Consider the following 20,140-nt stretch of genomic DNA (forward strand, 5'->3'; position numbering starts at 1 on the left):
GCCCGTAGTTACTACGAGCGACGTTTCCAATGTAACGTTTAATACGTTCAAGAAATAAATCTCGGACCTTATCACACAGTCTTGAAAATTTTAAACGCACACTACAAGATGGCCACACTATGTGAATGTGTCCAATGTTGTGCATACTGATCATTGTTGGTAAATGTGAATCAGCATGGCTGACCATTTTTGCATATCATCCTAGTGAGAATTTTTTCACTCTTCACTGTTTAGTTGCTAGTGTGGATTGGCTAATTCTGTGCACGATGAGCATGACGTAGGGTATGTCGTAAATGCCTACTTTTTTCCATAACTCATTTCCTGATTTTTGTGACTACTTGCTCATCCCCTCAGCCGTTGTCCAATGTTTACAAAGTAGGACGGTGTTGCTGGAACGCACACCATGAACTGTATTGCTTGTGGGTTTTTCTTGTACTGTATTATAATAAAACATTTAACATCACTACAGTAAAAACACAAAGTACCTCTTCTGTTGTTTTGATCAGTATGTTCTGGATAATGACTAGTGTTCTGGGTCATGGTTACTTGAAAGAAGAAGATAATTTTATAAACATTTTGTAACACAGACAATATTAATTAACCAGATTCTTTTCACAGGTGGGCATTATTTTCTAGGTGATGTCCATTTCATACAGCGTTCTCCATACTGGTGTTCGAGTGAAATAATAATTTGTTGGGATATCTTTTTTATTTAAATTAAATTACTTAAGACAAGTTTTTTGTAAATTGAATTTGGAAAAGACTTCAGGAACTTACCTTGTAAATATATCAATTGGTTATAGTTCTTCTTTTTTTTTTTTCCTATGTTCAATTCTAGATTAAGATATACCAGTCATCATGGGATAATGAATACACGTCATCTGTTTTGGTTTCAACTGAAGAATCAAGCCCAGTTTCCAATCGAGAGTCAGATGACATTGAAAATAATTTTTCTGGCATACGTAAGCTTGGCACAACTCTCGAAGATTCTCAGCGTCAGCGATTTGAAAGTGTTAGCAGTGAAGGACTTGGTAGTGAGGATGCAGTGTCCAGCCTAACAATTGAAGATTTGGAGATGACACATTCTGCATCAATGGCTAGTTCTGCAGCTCCAAAATTTTACTACTTCTATCAAGGTACATCACCAAAATTTTACTACTTCTGTCAAGGTACAGCACTAAATATTTTGATACTTTGCTTTTTAATTTTTATTTTAAACTTACTATATTTGGTTGTATTCATATGTCACTTACATTTTTTAAAAGAATATGATCCATAGCTTACTCAAAGGATATTGTCCTGACTGATGGTGTTGAACTGATTAACATTGTTCTGATGAGTGAGTGCTAACTTGGCTTTTGTCAATTTAAGTGGAAGTCTTGCCATGTGAAATATTCTCACTTATATTTCTGATCAAGGGTTGCACTAAATTCAACATCTTCATGATGCTCTGAACCTGCCATTTTCCAAGATGACAACAGCCGTGTGCAAAGGGCTGCACACATAAGTGACTGGTTTGTACTTCGCCAGTATTAGTCACCTGCTTTATGTGGACGTTATCCTTACATCCAGTTATATTGACAGACACACAAACATCCTGTTGCATTTCGACTGGCCCACTGAATCCCCCAATCTTAATCCCATAGAAAATGTGTGTGAGTATTTGGAATAGTAGGTGAATTGCAAACTTATCCCCACAATGCAGTGGCTCTATGGGATCTCATCAGCGAGGAGCTACAACTGGATATAACATACTGCAGAAACTTGTAAACTCCCTTCCTTACTGAATCAAGGCAGTTATCAGAGCTGGAGACAGTGGTGCATGTTATTAGAACTATGTCTCCAGGGGATGAGTAATTATTTTGTCTGGTGAGCTTATAATGACTGGATGGATTACTGTCTTGTAAATCCTTACGTTTAACTGGACTGGCATGCTCCTGTTGCAGAATATTCTGCCATCTCCCTCAACTTACTCCAATGAGGTAACCCCTCCAGGGATTTCTCGTTTACATCCTTCCGTCTGATCGATCTCTGCACACAGGTACTTGAGGTGTTCTATTTGCTTAAGGTGTTTCTTCTTGTTTACAGTCTTCAGGTTATCTCTTCCTCTCTTGCTGTTCACAATCACCTCTATCTTGCTTCTTTGGAACGACCTACCACATCAAGTGCAGCATCTAATAAGACATCTTTCATGCATTTGCAGTGATTAAGTTCTTCCATATCTGTTTGTACTTCAGCTTTTTGTTCCTTTACTTTCTCAACGTTCTGTCTTTTTATAATCTTTAAGATTCCAGACTCGTAACTTCTTTTTCCTCCATATTTTCCAATTTCTATCCTGTTCATCGTACCCATTACCAGAATTCTGTGCTGTATAACACATGCCTCTCCTGGGATGACTTTTCTGTCCTTAACATTATTCCTGTTCCACACTACTAATTAATCAGTATGGCTCTGTTCTACCACTTTTATAGATCATCAGGTGTTCATCCTAGAAACAATCTTTAACACTTTCAACACTATGCCCGTACGGGATACGGGCGCGCTGCTTTCCTGCTTCTGGACGGCTCCCGTATGTGATACGGGCGTGATTTTCTCGTGTGTTTATATCCAGGTGCACGTATCACGTACGGTTCCCGTCCCTTGGTTGGAGGTAATAGTTCATCTAGTGACCACTAGAATGCAGCAGTTTTCGGGAATTTCGAAATGAAACGATAAACAGGGTATTTTCTCCTTGCCGTGACCTCTACCGAAGCACTCGGTGTGCCGTGTGCTGCGCGCGCCAATTCTGTCACGCTGTCAGCTGTGTTACTGTGTAAACATGTCTTCACGCCGGCTCAATGATAGTGATATTTTATCGGGAAAAGCGGGTTCAGAGATGGATGAAAGTGATTACGACCCTGCTTACGAACCGGGTAACGTATCAAGCGATAGTTCAGGTAAGATTTTTATTTATTACGTCACTTTGGAACGTAAGTGTTTAGCTGTATTATTTTACTCCGAATACAAACGATAGAAATACTTCGCCTAGAAATTTGGGTTTATCTTTTTCATTTAGACGAAGAGACGCAGGCTGATGATTCACCTGTGCCGGGAACGTCTGCTAGATCATCTGAATTTGATGATGAATGGTCAGAAACAGATGACCAACTACAGCCACCTGTCATCCAGTCGGCATCTGGTTCTACTCGGTTTTGTGCGGGGAGTGACGAAATGGATTGTTTCAGTAATTTTTTTAGTGAGGATGTGATCAAAAATATAAAAACAGAAACTAACAGATATGCAGGTATGACAATTGCGGCAATGAAACGTCAGGGCAAACTGAAGGAAAATTCCATGTGGCACCGATGGTCTGCAGTAAAACTTCACAAAATTTATTGGTTTTTTGCAACAATTTTGCATATGTGTGAAAGCTACTCGTTATTGCAAGCTATGCTCAGACAGGGGCAAGAAGGAAAATGGTAAGCACGTCAGAAAAGAGAGTAGATGGTGGTGCAAGGAGTGCAAAGTAGGACTGTGTATAGTCCAATGTTTTCAGGACTACCATACGAAAACAAACTATTCCTAAATAGGTAAATATTTTATTCCACTGCACTTGTGTTTATTTGTGGCCTAAGTAGTCACATTAAATGATTATTTTTTATTGTTCGAGCAAGCTTATTGGTATAACCTCAATGTAAAAATTTTTCTCTACTATTTTTTTCATGTTTTTCATAAGACTAGTATAATTAAATTACTTCAGATATTCACTTGTTGATTAACAACTTCATTCTGGATGGTTGACACCTTCATATGATACAAAAATTAGGCATGTAATATGTTTCGCTGTTCCATAATAACGCGTTAAAAATTAGCAAAAAGACCCAGTTCACAGCCAGGATCCATGTTAAAATATGGTAGTGTTGAAAGTGTTAATGAACTAAATTTCTTATGATTCAAACAATAAGATGTTCCCTTATGAGATAAATTGCAGCATTTATTACATTTTTAGCATATTATGAGGCATCAAATGGACGTAATTTTAATATGGAAGATTTGAATTGTTAATTATGTTTCAATGCAACGTGTTCCATTAGATTTTAAGACTGTGTTTCATAATTTTTTTTTTTTTTAGGAACACAATATGTGTATATATTTGTCAACATTAGATTGTGTGGCTGAAGATGACCTAGGTTTCAGGTCAAAACTAGTCCCACAAAGTGTTATTACATAGTTATATCAATAAAGTATATTTGTTAGGTGGTATTTTCTTTTTCATTTTAATTGTAAAATACAATCATGTCAAGTACGACATGTTTCATCCCTTCTTCTGGGACAGCTTCAGCTTCTTAATGAAGTCGGAACAACTCCAGAAAACTCAAATATATAGGCCTACATTGAATAAGATTATATCACAAAATATTATTATGATGATGATGATGATGATGATGATGATCCGTCTGTCCACTTAGTCTTATAAACATATCATTACAATAACACGGGCTATCTCACATTTTTTAAAAAACTTTTAAAACATGATTTTTGATGAAATATGCCACTGAAGATCACTGGTAAATGTCAATACTGTAAAATGTTATTTAATCTATATTATTAAAATGCTGTACTGTACCGTGTCCTGTCTTAAATTACTAGTGAATGAGAACGCAGGTTATCGGGTATCATAGATTTATTTAACTAAAAACATGAATTAAAATCGATAGATTCATTTAACCAAAAACTTGAATTAAAATCATACTAATTAAATAGTTTATCAAACAAAGCGAAGAACCGACCATAATGTTGGTGAAAGAAAGTGATACACACATTTACATGAATTGACATTTTGAACAAACGTTTTCAAATTATAAACAGGTAATGAACCCGAGAAGTATGAAACCTGTTACATGGAATATGAATGGGTTACATTATTTCATTAAGTCCATAGTTGTTTGCCCGATGGCTCAATCTAAAACCGTTCATGAGATGTGAAAATAATATCCAATACACCAGTAAATGGCCTAATTTACATATGTACTTTCCGATCACACGGACACAAATATATATAAAACACTTGTTCAGGACTGCGTTTAAATTGCCCATCCTAAACAACACAGATTCTAATCATATGGGTCCGTACCCATGAGCAAAGGATAAGGACAGAACCTCGCTTGCCCAGAATTAGCCGCCGGGCAAAGGTCTCCCTGTTACTCAACAAAGGACAGCATCACAACACAAAATAATAAATGCACTGGACACAACAATAGACAACACAAGATAAATATACATAAATCACACTTGAAAATAAAACGCACAGAGAAAATGCACTGAAGTTGATAGAAACGCCGGGGGTCGATCCCAACATACTCAGGCTCTGAAGATTGCATGTCTCACAAAGACACAGCATTACAGCATACCTCGACACGACAGGGTACATCAGCTGATTAGCAGCAAACTTTTAAGTAATTAGGGTTTGTGGTTGGCATTTCATGGAAATAACGGTATTCACTGTAATGACTTTCACTCGCTAAACTTGTCCTTCAGCGTACAGCTGACTCAGGGTTTCTCCGTACCTAGGAAGCAGTTATCTCGTTGGGGCTTGGTCGACCTTGTTGGTGCTCATAATGGCCCAAGAATTCTCACTGACAAATAGCTCGGAGCCTTCACATTTCTCGCATAAAAACAGGCTGGCTTATCAATACATGTATATCATGGCTCCAAATAAAGCTCCATGTCTTTCATAGCCTTTCTTTTATCATTTCAGCCCCATAAACTTCTCATGGCAATTCTAGCCTCACATATACAGGACCCATGGTTTGATGTCCGCTACATTCACGAACTTGCCTGCCACCACATTTGAAGACCCTGTTCTATTTACGATGTTGAAAGCTCTCCCATTACATCTCCTTCCAGCTGAAAATGCATGCGTCATGTATAGAAACATCCTGATATATGCTGTCTCTGCTCTAATCTATTTAATATCGCGACTCCGTTGCCCGTAGCCCATTAGGTATTATGAAGAATCTGTCCAACAACTGTATCAAAAGTCAACTCGTCCAGGAATAAACAACTAATAACTAATGCACACACCCATATCTAACCTAACCTGTCCCTTGTTCGCATCTAACCTATACACAACACTTAAATCAGGGCCTTAATCATGCATACAGCCCTGAACGTATTTAATTTTACTTAAACTGAGCAAAGCAAATGCCTAACTGGCTTAAATTTAACAATTCATTAACTTGTTTAAGAGTGGCCTAAACTAGTGCACCAAATATTACTTCCCATGCTTATAGTACAAAAGGACTTACGGCGACAGTCCGGAGATAGAAAGATATTTGTACCTAATGCCTGGATTTTCATGAAACTTCGTTGGAATGTCACCTTTATAAAAGTAGAGATATCGTGAACATTTGAGAGTCTCCGTGGCTCAGACGCCGGCGTCTCACCGCTGGGTTCTGTGGTTAAAATCTGTCACTCCATGCGAGATTTGTAAAGTGGAGGTGGTACAGATTTTTCTCCGGGTACTCTGGTTTTCCCTGTCATCTTTCATTTCAGCCACACTCTCCAGTATCATTTCATTTCATCTGTCAGTCATTAATTATTGCCCCAGAGGAGTGCGACAGGCTTCGGCACCTGGCACAATTCCTATCCTCGCTGCTAGATGGGGGTTCATTCATTCCATTTCTGACCCTGTCGAATGACTGGAAACAGGCTATGGATTTTCATCACTAACATTTCTTTCATATACAATTAATAGTTTTTCCAATGTAATATTTTTTTAAATTTTTAATTCCATTTTCTTCATGAAATTTAATTGAGGGCAGAAGTACGTGAATAGAACGGAAATTTTGAAAAAAAAAAAATATTTTGCTCTTAATTTGAAAAGCTTGCCTTCCTGAACAAGAATATGTATGATTTATATCCATTTTTATTTGATTTCGCAAAGAAATTAAGAATAATGTCAAGCTTTGTTTTTGCCGCATCCCACTTTTCAAACTCCACTATTGACATACTTAATCAATCATAATTTCTTTACTAATTGCATGAGGATCTTGTGAGATGGCTCAATCCAGAAGTTGGTACATCCCGCGTTTCATGAACAAAAGGCTGCACACGGATGCAGTGAAAGAAACTTGTTTGTTTTTGTTATTACATGAGGTAAACATACTCCGAAAGTTGTGAATAAAGTTGTGAATTGTAACTCTTAGAACGTCTTTCGTAGAATGTGTGGTATTTAAAACATGTAAATATGCCACAAATTAAGAATTTCAATAAGAAACAACACTATAAAGGCAACAGATACACGAAAAATACACGGAATGTTAGTTCGAGTCCAGTGCAAGACAATAATCCATCTTCTAACCCCACAAATACAATAGATTTGTGTGTTTCAAGTGCTTCAAAGAGAAGGATTAGTTATCTTTCAGAGGAAAACAAGGAAGAAAGTTATTTTTCTGGTGGCAGTGTAATATTTGATTTAGATATTATATCTGATTTGGTTCAGAACCATGGCATGTGTAAGTACTGTCAAAATATCAAATTTGTGAAGATCATAGAAGATGTAAATAGTAGAAGAGGCCTAGCAAGTAAAATCATACTAGTATGCAGTATTTGTAAATCAGAACATTCATCTATGTCATCAAGTGTGAATAGAAATAGAATTTATAACATAAATATTAAGTTTTCCTATGCAATGAGGTGTATAGGGAAAGGTAAGAAATCAGGACAGGTATTTTGTGCCATGATGAACCTGCCACCTCCATCAAAAACATTTTTCAAAGCTAACAGTGTAATTTTATATTCATTGAAACATGTTTCCTTGGGTTGTATGGTAAATGCAGATGGAAGCTGGCAAAAACGTGGTCATACATCACTGAATGGTGGTGTAAGTATAACATCTGTAGATTCTGGGAAGGTGTTGGATGTAGAATGCCTGACAAAGTACTGCCATGGTTGTGCTGTAACCCAGAGTGATCATAAATGTGAGAAGAAATTTTTTGGGCCTAGTGGTAACATGGAGGCTGCAGATGCTGTGGCAATGTTCAAACGTTCTTGGTGTGAGCGAGGTTTGAGATACGTGAAGTACCTGGGTGACGGTGATTCCAAGGGAGTAATAAAAGTAAATGACTGTAAACCATATGGGGACAATGTTAAAATTGAGAAACTTGAGTGTGTAGGCCACGTGCAGAAGAGGTTAGGGACTAGGCTTAGGAAACTGAAGAAAGATTTGGGTAAACAGAAACATTTTGATGGTAGGACCATCAGTGGTCGAGGGAGGTTGCCTGATGCAGAAATTGATAAGCTGCAGCTGTATTTTGGACTTGCTATAAGAAGAAATACAGGAAATCTTCAAGCATTCAACTGGCCATAAAAGCAACATTATACCACAAAATGTCAACAGATGAAGAACCAAGACATGACCTGTGTCCAGAAGGTGTGGATTCATTGTGTGGCTTTCAGAAAGAAAAGGCAGGAGGTCCTAATTATCGCCACAAGAACTCGCTTCCATTCGCTGTTTTGAATGCCATAAAACCTGTGTATAAGGGACTTAGTGATGACACCCTGTTGTCTGAGTGTTTACATGGTCGTACACAGAATGTCAATGAAAGTTTTAATCAAGGTATCTGCCAACGCATTCCAAAAACTGAATTTGTAGGCTTTAGAACCCTTCAAATAGGTTTATTGGATGCGGTGATGTGCTTCAATGAGGGCATGATGTCAAGGAAATACGTTCTTGAAGACATGTGTATCAAGCCTGGGGCAAACATGTTGAAGGCGATGAGGGGCTTTGACAGTGACCGTGTGAAAAAATCCCAAAAAGCAAGTGCAGAATCCACTATGGAAGGTAGAATTCAAAAAAGAAACAGAAAAGGGAAGAGAGAAGATGAGGAGAGCCAGCAAGCAAGAATAATATGGTCTTGGAATGTTCTGAGACAGGAGTGAGTGAAGCACAAACTTTGACTGCAGTTTCCCGAAAACTTTTTTTTTTTTTTCACATTTAGGTACATGTTGCTCCTAAACTATTCTAAATAGAGATATGAAATTTTGCACACTCATGTATGACTGTACTGCGATACTAGAACTCTAAAATTCTTATTGTTGCTTCTAAATTGTGTTTTTTATAAACCTTTTTTTGTTGCTAAAAGTTACAATATTTTAAAATTAAATTTTAATTTATAACTGAAGACATAAATATTTATCTAATGTTAAAATTCTAGAGTTTCAAGACTTTGATGCATCTATGAATGTGTGGTGATAATTTGGAAGCAGTGGTACCAATAGTTCAGTAGAAATTTGTACCAACATGACGACATGTTTCAATAAGACCATGAAAAATTTCTCATATTCAAAAAATTCCTTACAAGAAACTAGAAGTCTAAATACTATAAATTGCAATCCATTAGAATCAGAAGGGCTTTGACTTGACATGGTAAAATTGGGTGCATTTCTATCTTTCATGTTACAGTAGATATTGTGAGAAATGTTATGGTAAGTTTCAGCATTATTTCAGTGGGCGCTCACGTACTTCTGCCGTTAACATGTTAATGTAAATTCGTAATTACCTAGATAATACTTATATATAATACATATATTATATTATATATATAATATATAATATAATAATATATATAATATTATACATAATTTATATAAAGATATATATTGTACTAATGTTTGTGGTGTTTTTATTTTTTTTTGCATTCTAGATTTTGGACTTAAAAATTCCTACTACTTAAAAATATTCTGCAATCAAAAATTCCATACGCAGGTATCGTAAGGGCAGAAGTACATGAAGAGGTCGAAAATGTCGGTTGTTTTTTCTCTTAATTTGAAAAGCACGTCTTCCTGAACAAGAATATGTATCATTTATATTGCCTCCTATTTTCTGGGCAGGCTCAGCTGGTAAGCGAGAGTCCCAGAGGTGGACCGTTCGTTAACTGGCGTCGCTTATTTTTTAGAGGCAGCTAATGGGACAAGGACTGACGACAATGAAAAAAAAATTAAAACAAAGGCCTGACATTTATTGCTAATAGCACATTTTTAAACACAATATTTAAAAATAATATTAAATGATTCTTGATGTCGTTTCTCGTTTCTTCTCATAGATTATTTTACCAAATTCTGACATTCTGGTTCTTCCACATCGAAGCCTGAAATATAAATAAAAACCAAAATTAGCCTTCATCTGGCTTGAGGAAAATAAAAACGTGCACAGAGGGTGAACGTCTAAACTTATTCGAACCATAAAATTAACACAAACTGGCACGTTTACAACTCAAGAAAAATGGAAATTTCATCGTAATTAAATTTTCTTGATTATAATTAGCATCTTGAAAATTCTCACAAATAATGTTTACAATATTTTCATTATCATCTCGTCTTAATCGTTGATAAATTTCACTGATATTGTTGAAATAATTTAAACAAAAACTTGAATGATCCACATTCTCCAGAATATTATAATGTAATCTCAAATAATTATGTCGATTTAAGATTTTTACCACTATTATTACAATCTTCGAGGCAATTTTTCATGATAATCATTCAGAGTGTAATTGAAAATAATTTACGACATTTACAAGTTAACGTTACAAAACGCCTTATAAATTTTACACTGATTAACTTTGTTGAACGTAACCCTGTTCATGTGGGGTTGAAATAGTATGGACCTATTCATTTTTAAGATCATGACAATGTAGAATTTTCCTTAAATATGCTAAAAAATTTACTAAACACAATTATTTATACATGCTAAATTAGCACAAACTATGCCGAAATAACCTGAGCCCACGGTCATGTCAAAACCACATTTCAATAAATCGCATGAGAAAAATATTTCTAACTACATCATTCATTCCACATTCACACATAAGACACACGTAATTTATTTATACTATTTACAGACAAATTCTAGACTTAAATTTTATATCATGATTTTTATTATATCATCCTATCAATGGAATAGTCAGAAGTTATCACGTTCGAAAATCTGTGACATGATCAAATAATGGCAATCACTTTAAAGATAATAGCAGGAGTATTACAGCGTTGATCAGTAGAAATTCAACAGATTTATAATCAGAAGAACAGGTCAACAATCATCACGCACATCAGTAGGGTTAGACATAAATGTCACCGGACATGTGGTCAGTGAGTTCCGATAAACTTTATTATCCCTAAATCTCAGAAATATCGCTTAACACGTGCTCAAAATTCACAGAACGCATGGTAACCCAAGACACAGGCTTCTCCAAAATAATCCACAAATTAATCCCACAGGATCACCGTATTCCAGGCTCATAATTAATTAACAGAGCACACATTCAATATCTCACAAGAACAGCAAATGTTATTTATCACTCATGACCCTTAATCTTTTGTTTAACCCAATCTTCAAATTTGATTATTATTATTATTATTATTATTATTATTATTATTATTATTATTATTATTATTATTATTATTATTATTATTGGTAATTTTTAGTTCTACGATAAATCTGAAATTATCTCTGAATTCGATGACACTATCCTGCATAAGTCCATGATAATACACGAGATGAAATACACAATGAAATTCATCATATAAGACACAACGCAAATTCTATCCCACAAGACTTCATGAAACTGGAATTATTTTAATTAAATTATATTTTATCCAAGACGTCCATTACTTTTAAATAATCTCTTGAAGTCATTCTAGAGCAAACTACACTAATAGAATCCAAATTACATTCACACTCAATGTACCAGCACTACCATGACACCAATAGAGGAAAATATGAAAATATTGCAGAATTGCACTAATCTAATAGAAAAATCTATTTCAATGAAGAGATACGTACTATTTCTATGTAGATGGGCAGTAATAATATCACAAAAATGTACTAAAATTTGTGATGGAACTCTATCTCCTCCTGGGTGGTTGATTCTGCTCACATAATGCAGGGCGTCCGGATCGTTCTCTCCCTCATACTAGAAGTTGCCTAGATTTAGCAGGGCATGATGAGAGCTAAGTCCAATTCCAGCAATGAATTATCAGCTCCTCGTGAAGTAAGGCGAAACATTCTGGTGTAGATGATTATCCTGAATTGTAGAGGTCCTCATCCTTCATGAGTTACAATGATGGCTGAAACTAACACAAATATCTTGACGAAGACACTTAACTTGAAGCAAATCTGCAGCAATAAGATAATGTAAGAAAAAGGAGCTTGATTGATATCTGTCCCTAGCTTATATGTCTTCTGCTGTGGAGGTGTGGCACTTTTCTAACACGTAATTGGCTGTTCAGATGTCCTGTAATTGGCTGTAGTCCTTCTAGAAATGACTCGGCTCAGAGCGAGCTTCGACACGCGCAGCGAACGGTCAGAAGCAACCTTGAAAATTTCTGGCTGGTCACGTGCTTAGCATATGGTATTGATCGAAAGGCTAAAATAATCAATAGTCTGCACTTGCCCTAAAACCGGTCAGACTATTTTCTGACTGAATCCACACATATACTCGTGATTTTTTTTTTTTTTTTTTTTTTTTTTTTTTTTTTGCTGATGGCTTTACATTGCACTGACACACATGGTGACGATGGGATAGGGAAGGCCTAGGAGTTCAAAGGAAGTGGCCATGGCCTTAATTAAGGTACAGCCGTAGCATTTGCCTGGTATGAAAATGGGAAACCACGGACAACCATCTTCGGGGCTGCCGACATTGGGATTCGAACCCACTATCTCCTGGATGCAGGCTCACAGCCACGTACCCCTAACCGCACGGCCAACTTGCCCGGTTGAATAAAATTTAACATTGTACTCCCAATGAAATGAATGATACTAGCCATTGAAGACACATAACAAAATGCTTATTTTGATCCAAATTTGAAGGGTACAATATGTATTTTTGATTTCACAAAGAAATTAAGAATAATATGAAGCCTTGTTTTTGCCACACCCCACTTTTCAGACTCCCTTACACAATAACCTCATTTATCCGGCCCTCATTCATCTGGATCTCTGGTTTATCCGGATCCAAAATAAGAAAAATTTATTTTTTACTTGTACAGTATTTCTTTTACGGGGTTTAACTCTTCTTGAATATCTTTACGCCAAGGACAGTTAAGGACAGGATTTGGAAGTAATTCAGTCACAATCTGTGAAGGGTACCGTAATAGGATTCGCCTGGAATTGAGAATTGGGAACCGTGGAAAACCATTCCCAGGACGGCCGACGTGGGATTTGAACCCACACTCCTCGAATGCAATGCACTACTAGCGTGCCTCAGCACGCAGAGCTACGCCACTTGGTAAACCTTCTTTAGTTACTTCATCAATAACCAGTGTTACCAACACAATTTTCATTTAATAAGCTAGATCAGACTTCATCACGTATTTGCTCTAGGGAGCTGGTGTTGGTCCGCTCGGGATGGCTGTCAGTTACGTGACAATAGAGCAGCGGACAGGCGGGTTGCATACCGTGGCTGTACTGTACTGTACTGTACTTGCCGCTCGGAAATGTTACCATATGAACAACAGCAATGAAATACATACCGGTACATAAAGAAATCATCTCTGAGGAATTATCGAACATAATATAAAGAGAGTTGAGTAGGGTAATATGAAATGTACAACTCTATGTTAAATTCTGCTTAACAAATGTTATCTAACAATTGTTATTAATTTAACAGTTCGTTTAAAAGTTCCCTGTTTCACGAACACATTTCCAACATTTGTTACGAAACAATTGTTAAAGATAAATTAACACATTTCCGTAAGATTTCTGAACGCGTTTGGCAGTGAGCGTCTTTTGTTTCTTTACATATAGCGCTCCTAGTGGCGTGTTGAAATAGTATTTTGTCACACAGACACATGGTTGACATTATTATAGGTTATGGTTAGCGGAGACCGCTAAGAAGTAAACATGTCAGGTAAGAGGCAACAACAGCGTTAATATGATGAATGCGAGACAAATGTTGTTATAGTTTTAATTTAAAATTATGCAAGTGTGCAAAAAAAATGAAATAACGGACTGTTATATCACAACATTCGATATAGCCTATTCTTCTAGGAGTGCAATCTAAGGTTCCTACATCACAGGGAAAATGTGATAATTGATATGTTTTGAATGATTTTCGGGCATTCTTTTATTGTGGGGAAAATAATGTAGTACCTTGTTAATGCTGCAATGGCAGCAAGAATTCTTTGTAGAATTCTGCACACACTTTTCTTGCCCTCGTGAACATAGTCGCCTACAATTAGGCCTTTTTTTTCTTTAAAAAAAATACTATTTGTTCGGGACGTCGACCTACGAAGATCTTTTCCCCTACAATTAGGCCTACATGGAAAGTGTCTCGAGGTCAGATGTCGTTACAAACCTCCGCTTCGGACGAAGTGGAGGTGATATAACACTAGAGGCGAACAAATTTTACTTAAACATGTCAGGTCCGCAACCTAATAACTTCTGAAAAATTGATGAAACCCCGATTCCAATGCAAGGCGTATATATTTAGGAGTTGCAGCATAGTGGTCATCGTACTTGTCTGCGAGAGTCGTAGACGTGAGTTCGAGTCTCGTTTCAGGGAACGTTATTTAAAAATGGGAACAAAAATATTACGCAAATTGCAGTACAGGTACACTTTGTTTTCTACCTGAAATTAATATAGGTCTAAACGTTCTCACAGTTACTGCTGGATCTCTTCTTAATCTGTTTATCCTCCAGGGTAGGTTTTTCCCTCGAACTCAGCGAGGGATCCCACCTCTACCGCCTCAAGGGCAGTGTCCTGGAGCTTCAGACTTTGGGTCGGGGGATACAATTGGGGGGAATGATCAGTACCCCCCCCCCGGCGGCCTCACCTGCTAGGAAAACAGGGGCCTTGTGGAGGGATGGGAAGATTGGAAGGGATAGACAAGGAAGAGGGAAGGAAGCGGCCGTGGCCTTAAGTTAGGTACCATCCCGGCATTTGCCTGGAGGAGAAGTGGGAACCCACGGAAAACCACTTCGAGGATGGCTGAGGTTGGAATCGAACCCTCCTCTACTCAGTTGACCTCCCGAGGCTGAGTGGACCCCGTTCCAGCCCTCATACCACTTTTCAAATTTCGTAGCAGAGCCAGGAATCGAACCCGGTCCACCGGGGGTACTAACCACTACACCACAGAGACGGACTATATTAATTTGAGGTAGGAAATAAAGTTCCACTGCAATTTGATCATTACTTTTATTCGCATTTTTACCTTCACATTCCCTGAAATAATTAATTAAATTTGTATTTTAAAAAAAAAGTAATCTAACGCGGGACTCGAACTCTCATCGTCGTGGTTAGTAGACAAGTACGATGACCACTCAGCCACTGTTACACTTGACTAGTGTGCAACTTTTCAAGTATATACGCGGTGCTTTACAATCGGAAATTCGTATTTTTTTCGGAAATTATTACATTGCGGACCTAACAAGTTCAAGTTAAATGTGTTCGCATTTTAGTGTTCTATCCCCTCCACGTGGTCCGAAGCGGATCCTGCCTCATGACATTTGTCCTCATTTATTTCGAAACCGAAACTGTACGGTATTGACCCAAACCCTTCTACACGAGTTACTGTTGAGTATCCCTCAGCAGGTACATTAAGCTAGTTGAAATCGATTGGACGCAGGGTCTGACCCATCCTTGTAAAATCTATAAGCAACTGCTGCACTGGAGAGATTGGTAAGTAGCAATCTGTTGGAAAATCTAACCTATATCGTCTAGTAGGTACCTTGTTCAGTATGGCTTCAGTAATTAGAAATCATTCTTCTGACAACTCTAAAAGGTCGTTATTTCTTAGTATGGGTCGTCCTTTGCCTTCTTCAGTTTATAAATAGTCCTCATACAGCAGTAAAGCTTCAAACTTATGTCTTCTACATGTCTCCATTTTGAAATTTTAGCAACTGTTAAGAGGTTTAACATAGGGGTGCTGCTAGGTTAATTTAACACAAGATTTAACAATTGTTAGAGTTAACAATTCTTGATGAGACGACCATTTTGTTAAATTGTGTGTTAAGTCTCCTTAACAGCAGTGTTAACACTTAACATTCGTTGAAAAAAACGGGCCAAAGAAATCATCTCTGAGGAATTATCGAACATAATATAAAGAGAGTTGAGTAGGGTAATATGAAATGTACATACATTCTCAAATGTGTTATTTTTAAGTTTTTCTAGTAACGCTATGCTTTCCCAGCCTTCATATTTATCATAATTGTTGGAATGACCTAAGAAACAACGGCGCTGCAGATTAAAGTTTTTAATGTGATTCAATATTTTATTACATATTAAACATTTTGTGTGTTGTTTTCTTGAAATATCAAATACTCTTCCTCCCAAGAAGGTTTGGAACTTGTTGGCGTCGATAGCCTACGCTGTGCTGAACTCTCTTCCATAGTAAATGCAACATTTACCGACTAGGCTTGAGCGTCGTATGGTGTGAGAATAAAGGCCGGAACACACTACTGTCACCTCACATGAGTCCACGCATATTGTGTCGCAATCTAACCTGTCCAGAAAGATGTGCTATACCTTTGCACCACTGACCTTCAGTGTGTACTACATCATGCAGTTCCCCTCCTTGCTCGCTAAGCTGCTCTCGTTCCTCAAGAGCGGGGAGCAAACTGGCTCCCAAGGCATTTCGCTCTCGATTGACGATGCCTGAGCTAGATCATCATTAAATATAAGCTAGAAAAAGCTAAATCAGAAGTAGGAAAAATTAAAATATGAGCCAAATATTTATAGCACTGCTGACCGGGTAGAGAATGAAATTGTTCTGTTCAATTAGCCATGTACTAAAACCGCAAACCATGGATATTTAATTATGTATACCAAGCTAGTTCTAACAGGTGGTGGTGGTGGTGGTGATTATTGCCTTAAGAGGAAGTACAGCTGGGCAAGCATCCTTTATAGAACACTAATTAGAGAGAAAAAGTTGAAGGAGTCTGACACTTTGTAAAATGAGGATGTCTGCTAAAGAAAGACAAGGACCACGAAGGGCGTAAAAGGGAAAGACTTCCTAGGCCCCGTGACCTAATACCATTGGGGTCGGAAAGGAACAGGAGTCGACCAAAGGAGGTCGGATAGGATAGATGAAAGCGAGGAGCCTGTCACAATTAAGTGGAAGCAATGCCAGGACTCGGCTCATTTTCCGTGGTCGTCAACCCACGCTCCCAATTGAGTCCCTGGGGCTCCTTTCAGTTGCCTGTTACGACAGGCAGGGGATAGCGTGGGTGTTATTCTACCATCCCCATCCACAGATGTAGTAAACTCAAGATTTTGCTAGTCCATCTCAACTGAGATTTTTAAATGCACATAAAATAAAAAAGTAAGAAGAACAAGGAGGATTATAGTGTGCAAAAGGCTGCAAATAGTTGACACTTTATCTCAATCACTTTCTGCAAAGTAACTTTCTTCTCTCACATTTTTTTCACTTCTATCCATTCTCATATGTATCAAAGTCACAACTACGAAAATATGTAGTGAGCCTATCGAACATATGGATTAATAGCTGGCTGTAGTCAAGTAATAGCCTACTGCTTGGAACACAAACCAAGAACATATGCAACAGACCGATTCTAACCTCCATTTTTATCAGCTGACTAATGAAGTAATATTATGAGTGAATATATTAGTCACATGTCAATTTGTATGAAGCAGAATTTGGTTAACTAATGGTTACTTTTATGAGTTCTAATACTATTAGTTAGCTTTATAAAACAGGGAGGAGCTCTCCATATCTGCCACAACACTGAAGGTATCAGGAAATCAAAATGTGAAATATATATTACACAAGATCCTCAGAGAACATGAAGTAGATGTTGTCACATTGCAGGAGACTCATGCTAGTGATACAGATCTGTTTCAGACATATTGTTCAGTCCCTGGATATCACAGGATAGGTGCAACTTTTCATGACCAGTAGAGCACATCTACCTACTGTATGTCCAAAAGACAACACCAAAAGTCCAGCTCATTGAAATAAGCTTTCACAATGATTCCTGAGCGATATAAATCAGAATGGGCAGCTTAAACATCTACAAACCACGCAAATGCATTGTGGTTTTCTGTCAACTGCCACACATCCAGCTATTATTACTGGAGATTTCAACAGCCACCATACCAACTGGGGATGCAGACAGTGTAATGGACATGGTATTGAAGTGATCAACTGGCCCGAAGCACTCGACTACACCTCATGTATGATCCTAAAGATAAACATACATTCTGTTCAGCCAGATCGAATAGTGAAACAAGTCCAGACTTTATCACTACTGATGATGCAGGTTTATCTCTACTGGCTACGAGAGTCATTGTTGATAAATTTCCACACAGTAAGCACTAGTCCATCATCCTGGTAGGAATGCAGATACCAGTCATTAAAAATTCACTTTGTCCTCGATGGCATTTTTCCAAAGCTAACTGGGACCAGTTTTCCCAGGATCTTGACGGCAATGTCCAATAGATCTCTTCTACCATTGATAACTACCAGAAGTTTGTATGGTGATAATCTAAACTGCCAAAAAAAACTCGCACGGTACATACCCTGTTGGAGCGATACCAGTAAGATTCTATATCAAGATTTTCTGTAGAGTAGTTACACAGAAGTAGCAGATCTCATTAGCAGTCTGGATAAGGACCGAACTGAAAGGTGGACAAAAAGGTTCAGGAACGACATTTCAAGCATTCGAGTAGAAAAGCCTGGAGCTTTCTAAAGAAGCTAGGAAGCAATTTCTACAAACTGCAGGCATCTCAGGAAGTTAAACCAGATAGAATAGCAGACCGAATCATACAGGCGTTCTGGGCTAAATCGGACAAAGCACATTCCAAAGAAATCTGGAAAAGCCTTCAAATCTGTATTGTGTGTCTCTATCTAAAGCCAAGTGTAAATGACTTGCAGAGTCATGTTGGTTTTTGTGAATAGGTATTATGATGACACATTGAATTTGTTATGCATCGTCCGTACTGACAAAGCAGGAGTTAAAGATAAGACAGAATCAGCATTACAAGTAGAAACATTCATTATTGGTCCCATGTAGTATCGAATAGTTCATCTCATATGACCCTTTTCCATAGATGGGTCACTGAATTCCAGCAAGTATGTCTCCTTCCTAACACACGAACTTCTGTGTTAGAGAAAGTTCCATTGCAAATGAGGAGGAGAAGCATGTGGTAACAGCATAATGGGTGCCTACTTCTTGTCACCAGGTTGAATATATGAGGGCATGAATTCATCGGAGGTCGTGTGCTCAGACTTCTCGGTGCAACCCAATCGGAGGTCGTGCTTTCAGATACTCAATCAGATGTTGGATTGCACGGCGCGAACCAATTGGAGGCCACACACTCACATATAAATACAGCTGCTTCCCAAACATCTTTCGCAGTCGCCAGCGGGAGTCAGGAAAGCACATCTACACGACGCCACAGAAGATGACTACCATAGCAGTAGTCGAAACGTCTGGAAAAAATGAGAGGAGTGGACCACGGCATAATAGCCCGGAAGATTTTTATTATAACGATTATGTCGTTTAAATTGATTAATTTCATCATGAGTGATACCACATCAGACTGATCAGAAAAGTAAAGAAATAAGACTTCAACAGTGAAAGTAAGATGAACAGAAACATTTCATTTTACTCCTATCAGCACATCAGGCCTTTGGTGTTACATACAAATGGGCTTAGAAGAAACCACACGGTAAGCGGTTGCAAGTATTCGCATAAATGACTACTGCCGCTCTCCTGTCTGTTGCTGCTGGGTTTGAAGTTCTTCCAGTTCCATCTCATCATTTCAACTCACAACCTGTCCTTAGGTAGCATATCTGTGAAGTGTTAGCATGAAGTTCATTCAAGATATCACCTTACTGGCTGGGTTTTGTCCTGTATACTGATAGGTGAAAATTCTGTAGGAGTTATTCACTGCCATATTCAACAAATAGTGATGTTTTAGGATATCTCCCTCTCACAACGTTCAGCCCACCTTCTTTACGCTGAATTCATAAACTTCAAAAATCAAGAAATAATCAGAGATAACTGCTTTTCACATAATACATATTAAGATAGCCTAAGTTATAAATCCACTTGCTCATGGGAAGTATTGTTTGTAAATAAAATAAAATAAATAAAATTAAGAATAGGATGTCCACAAATCTAGCGCCAGACAAAATT

At 37.7% G+C, this 20,140-nt stretch overlaps 1 protein-coding gene across 1 annotated transcript in view; it reads left to right on the top strand.

Annotated features, from left to right (window-relative positions):
• The window catches only part of LOC136864490 (E3 ubiquitin-protein ligase RNF10), a 362,846-nt gene that overhangs the window by 241,889 nt on the left and 100,817 nt on the right, over positions 1 to 20,140 (top strand). The window contains exon 8 of the mRNA XM_068226296.1: positions 839 to 1,136. Within this exon, the coding sequence (XP_068082397.1) occupies positions 839 to 1,136 (298 nt within the window). The remainder of the gene's footprint in view (positions 1 to 838; positions 1,137 to 20,140) is intronic.

Source organism: Anabrus simplex, chromosome 2 (genome assembly GCF_040414725.1).
Source record: "Anabrus simplex isolate iqAnaSimp1 chromosome 2, ASM4041472v1, whole genome shotgun sequence".
In the NCBI taxonomy this organism is placed as follows: domain Eukaryota; kingdom Metazoa; phylum Arthropoda; class Insecta; order Orthoptera; family Tettigoniidae; genus Anabrus; species Anabrus simplex.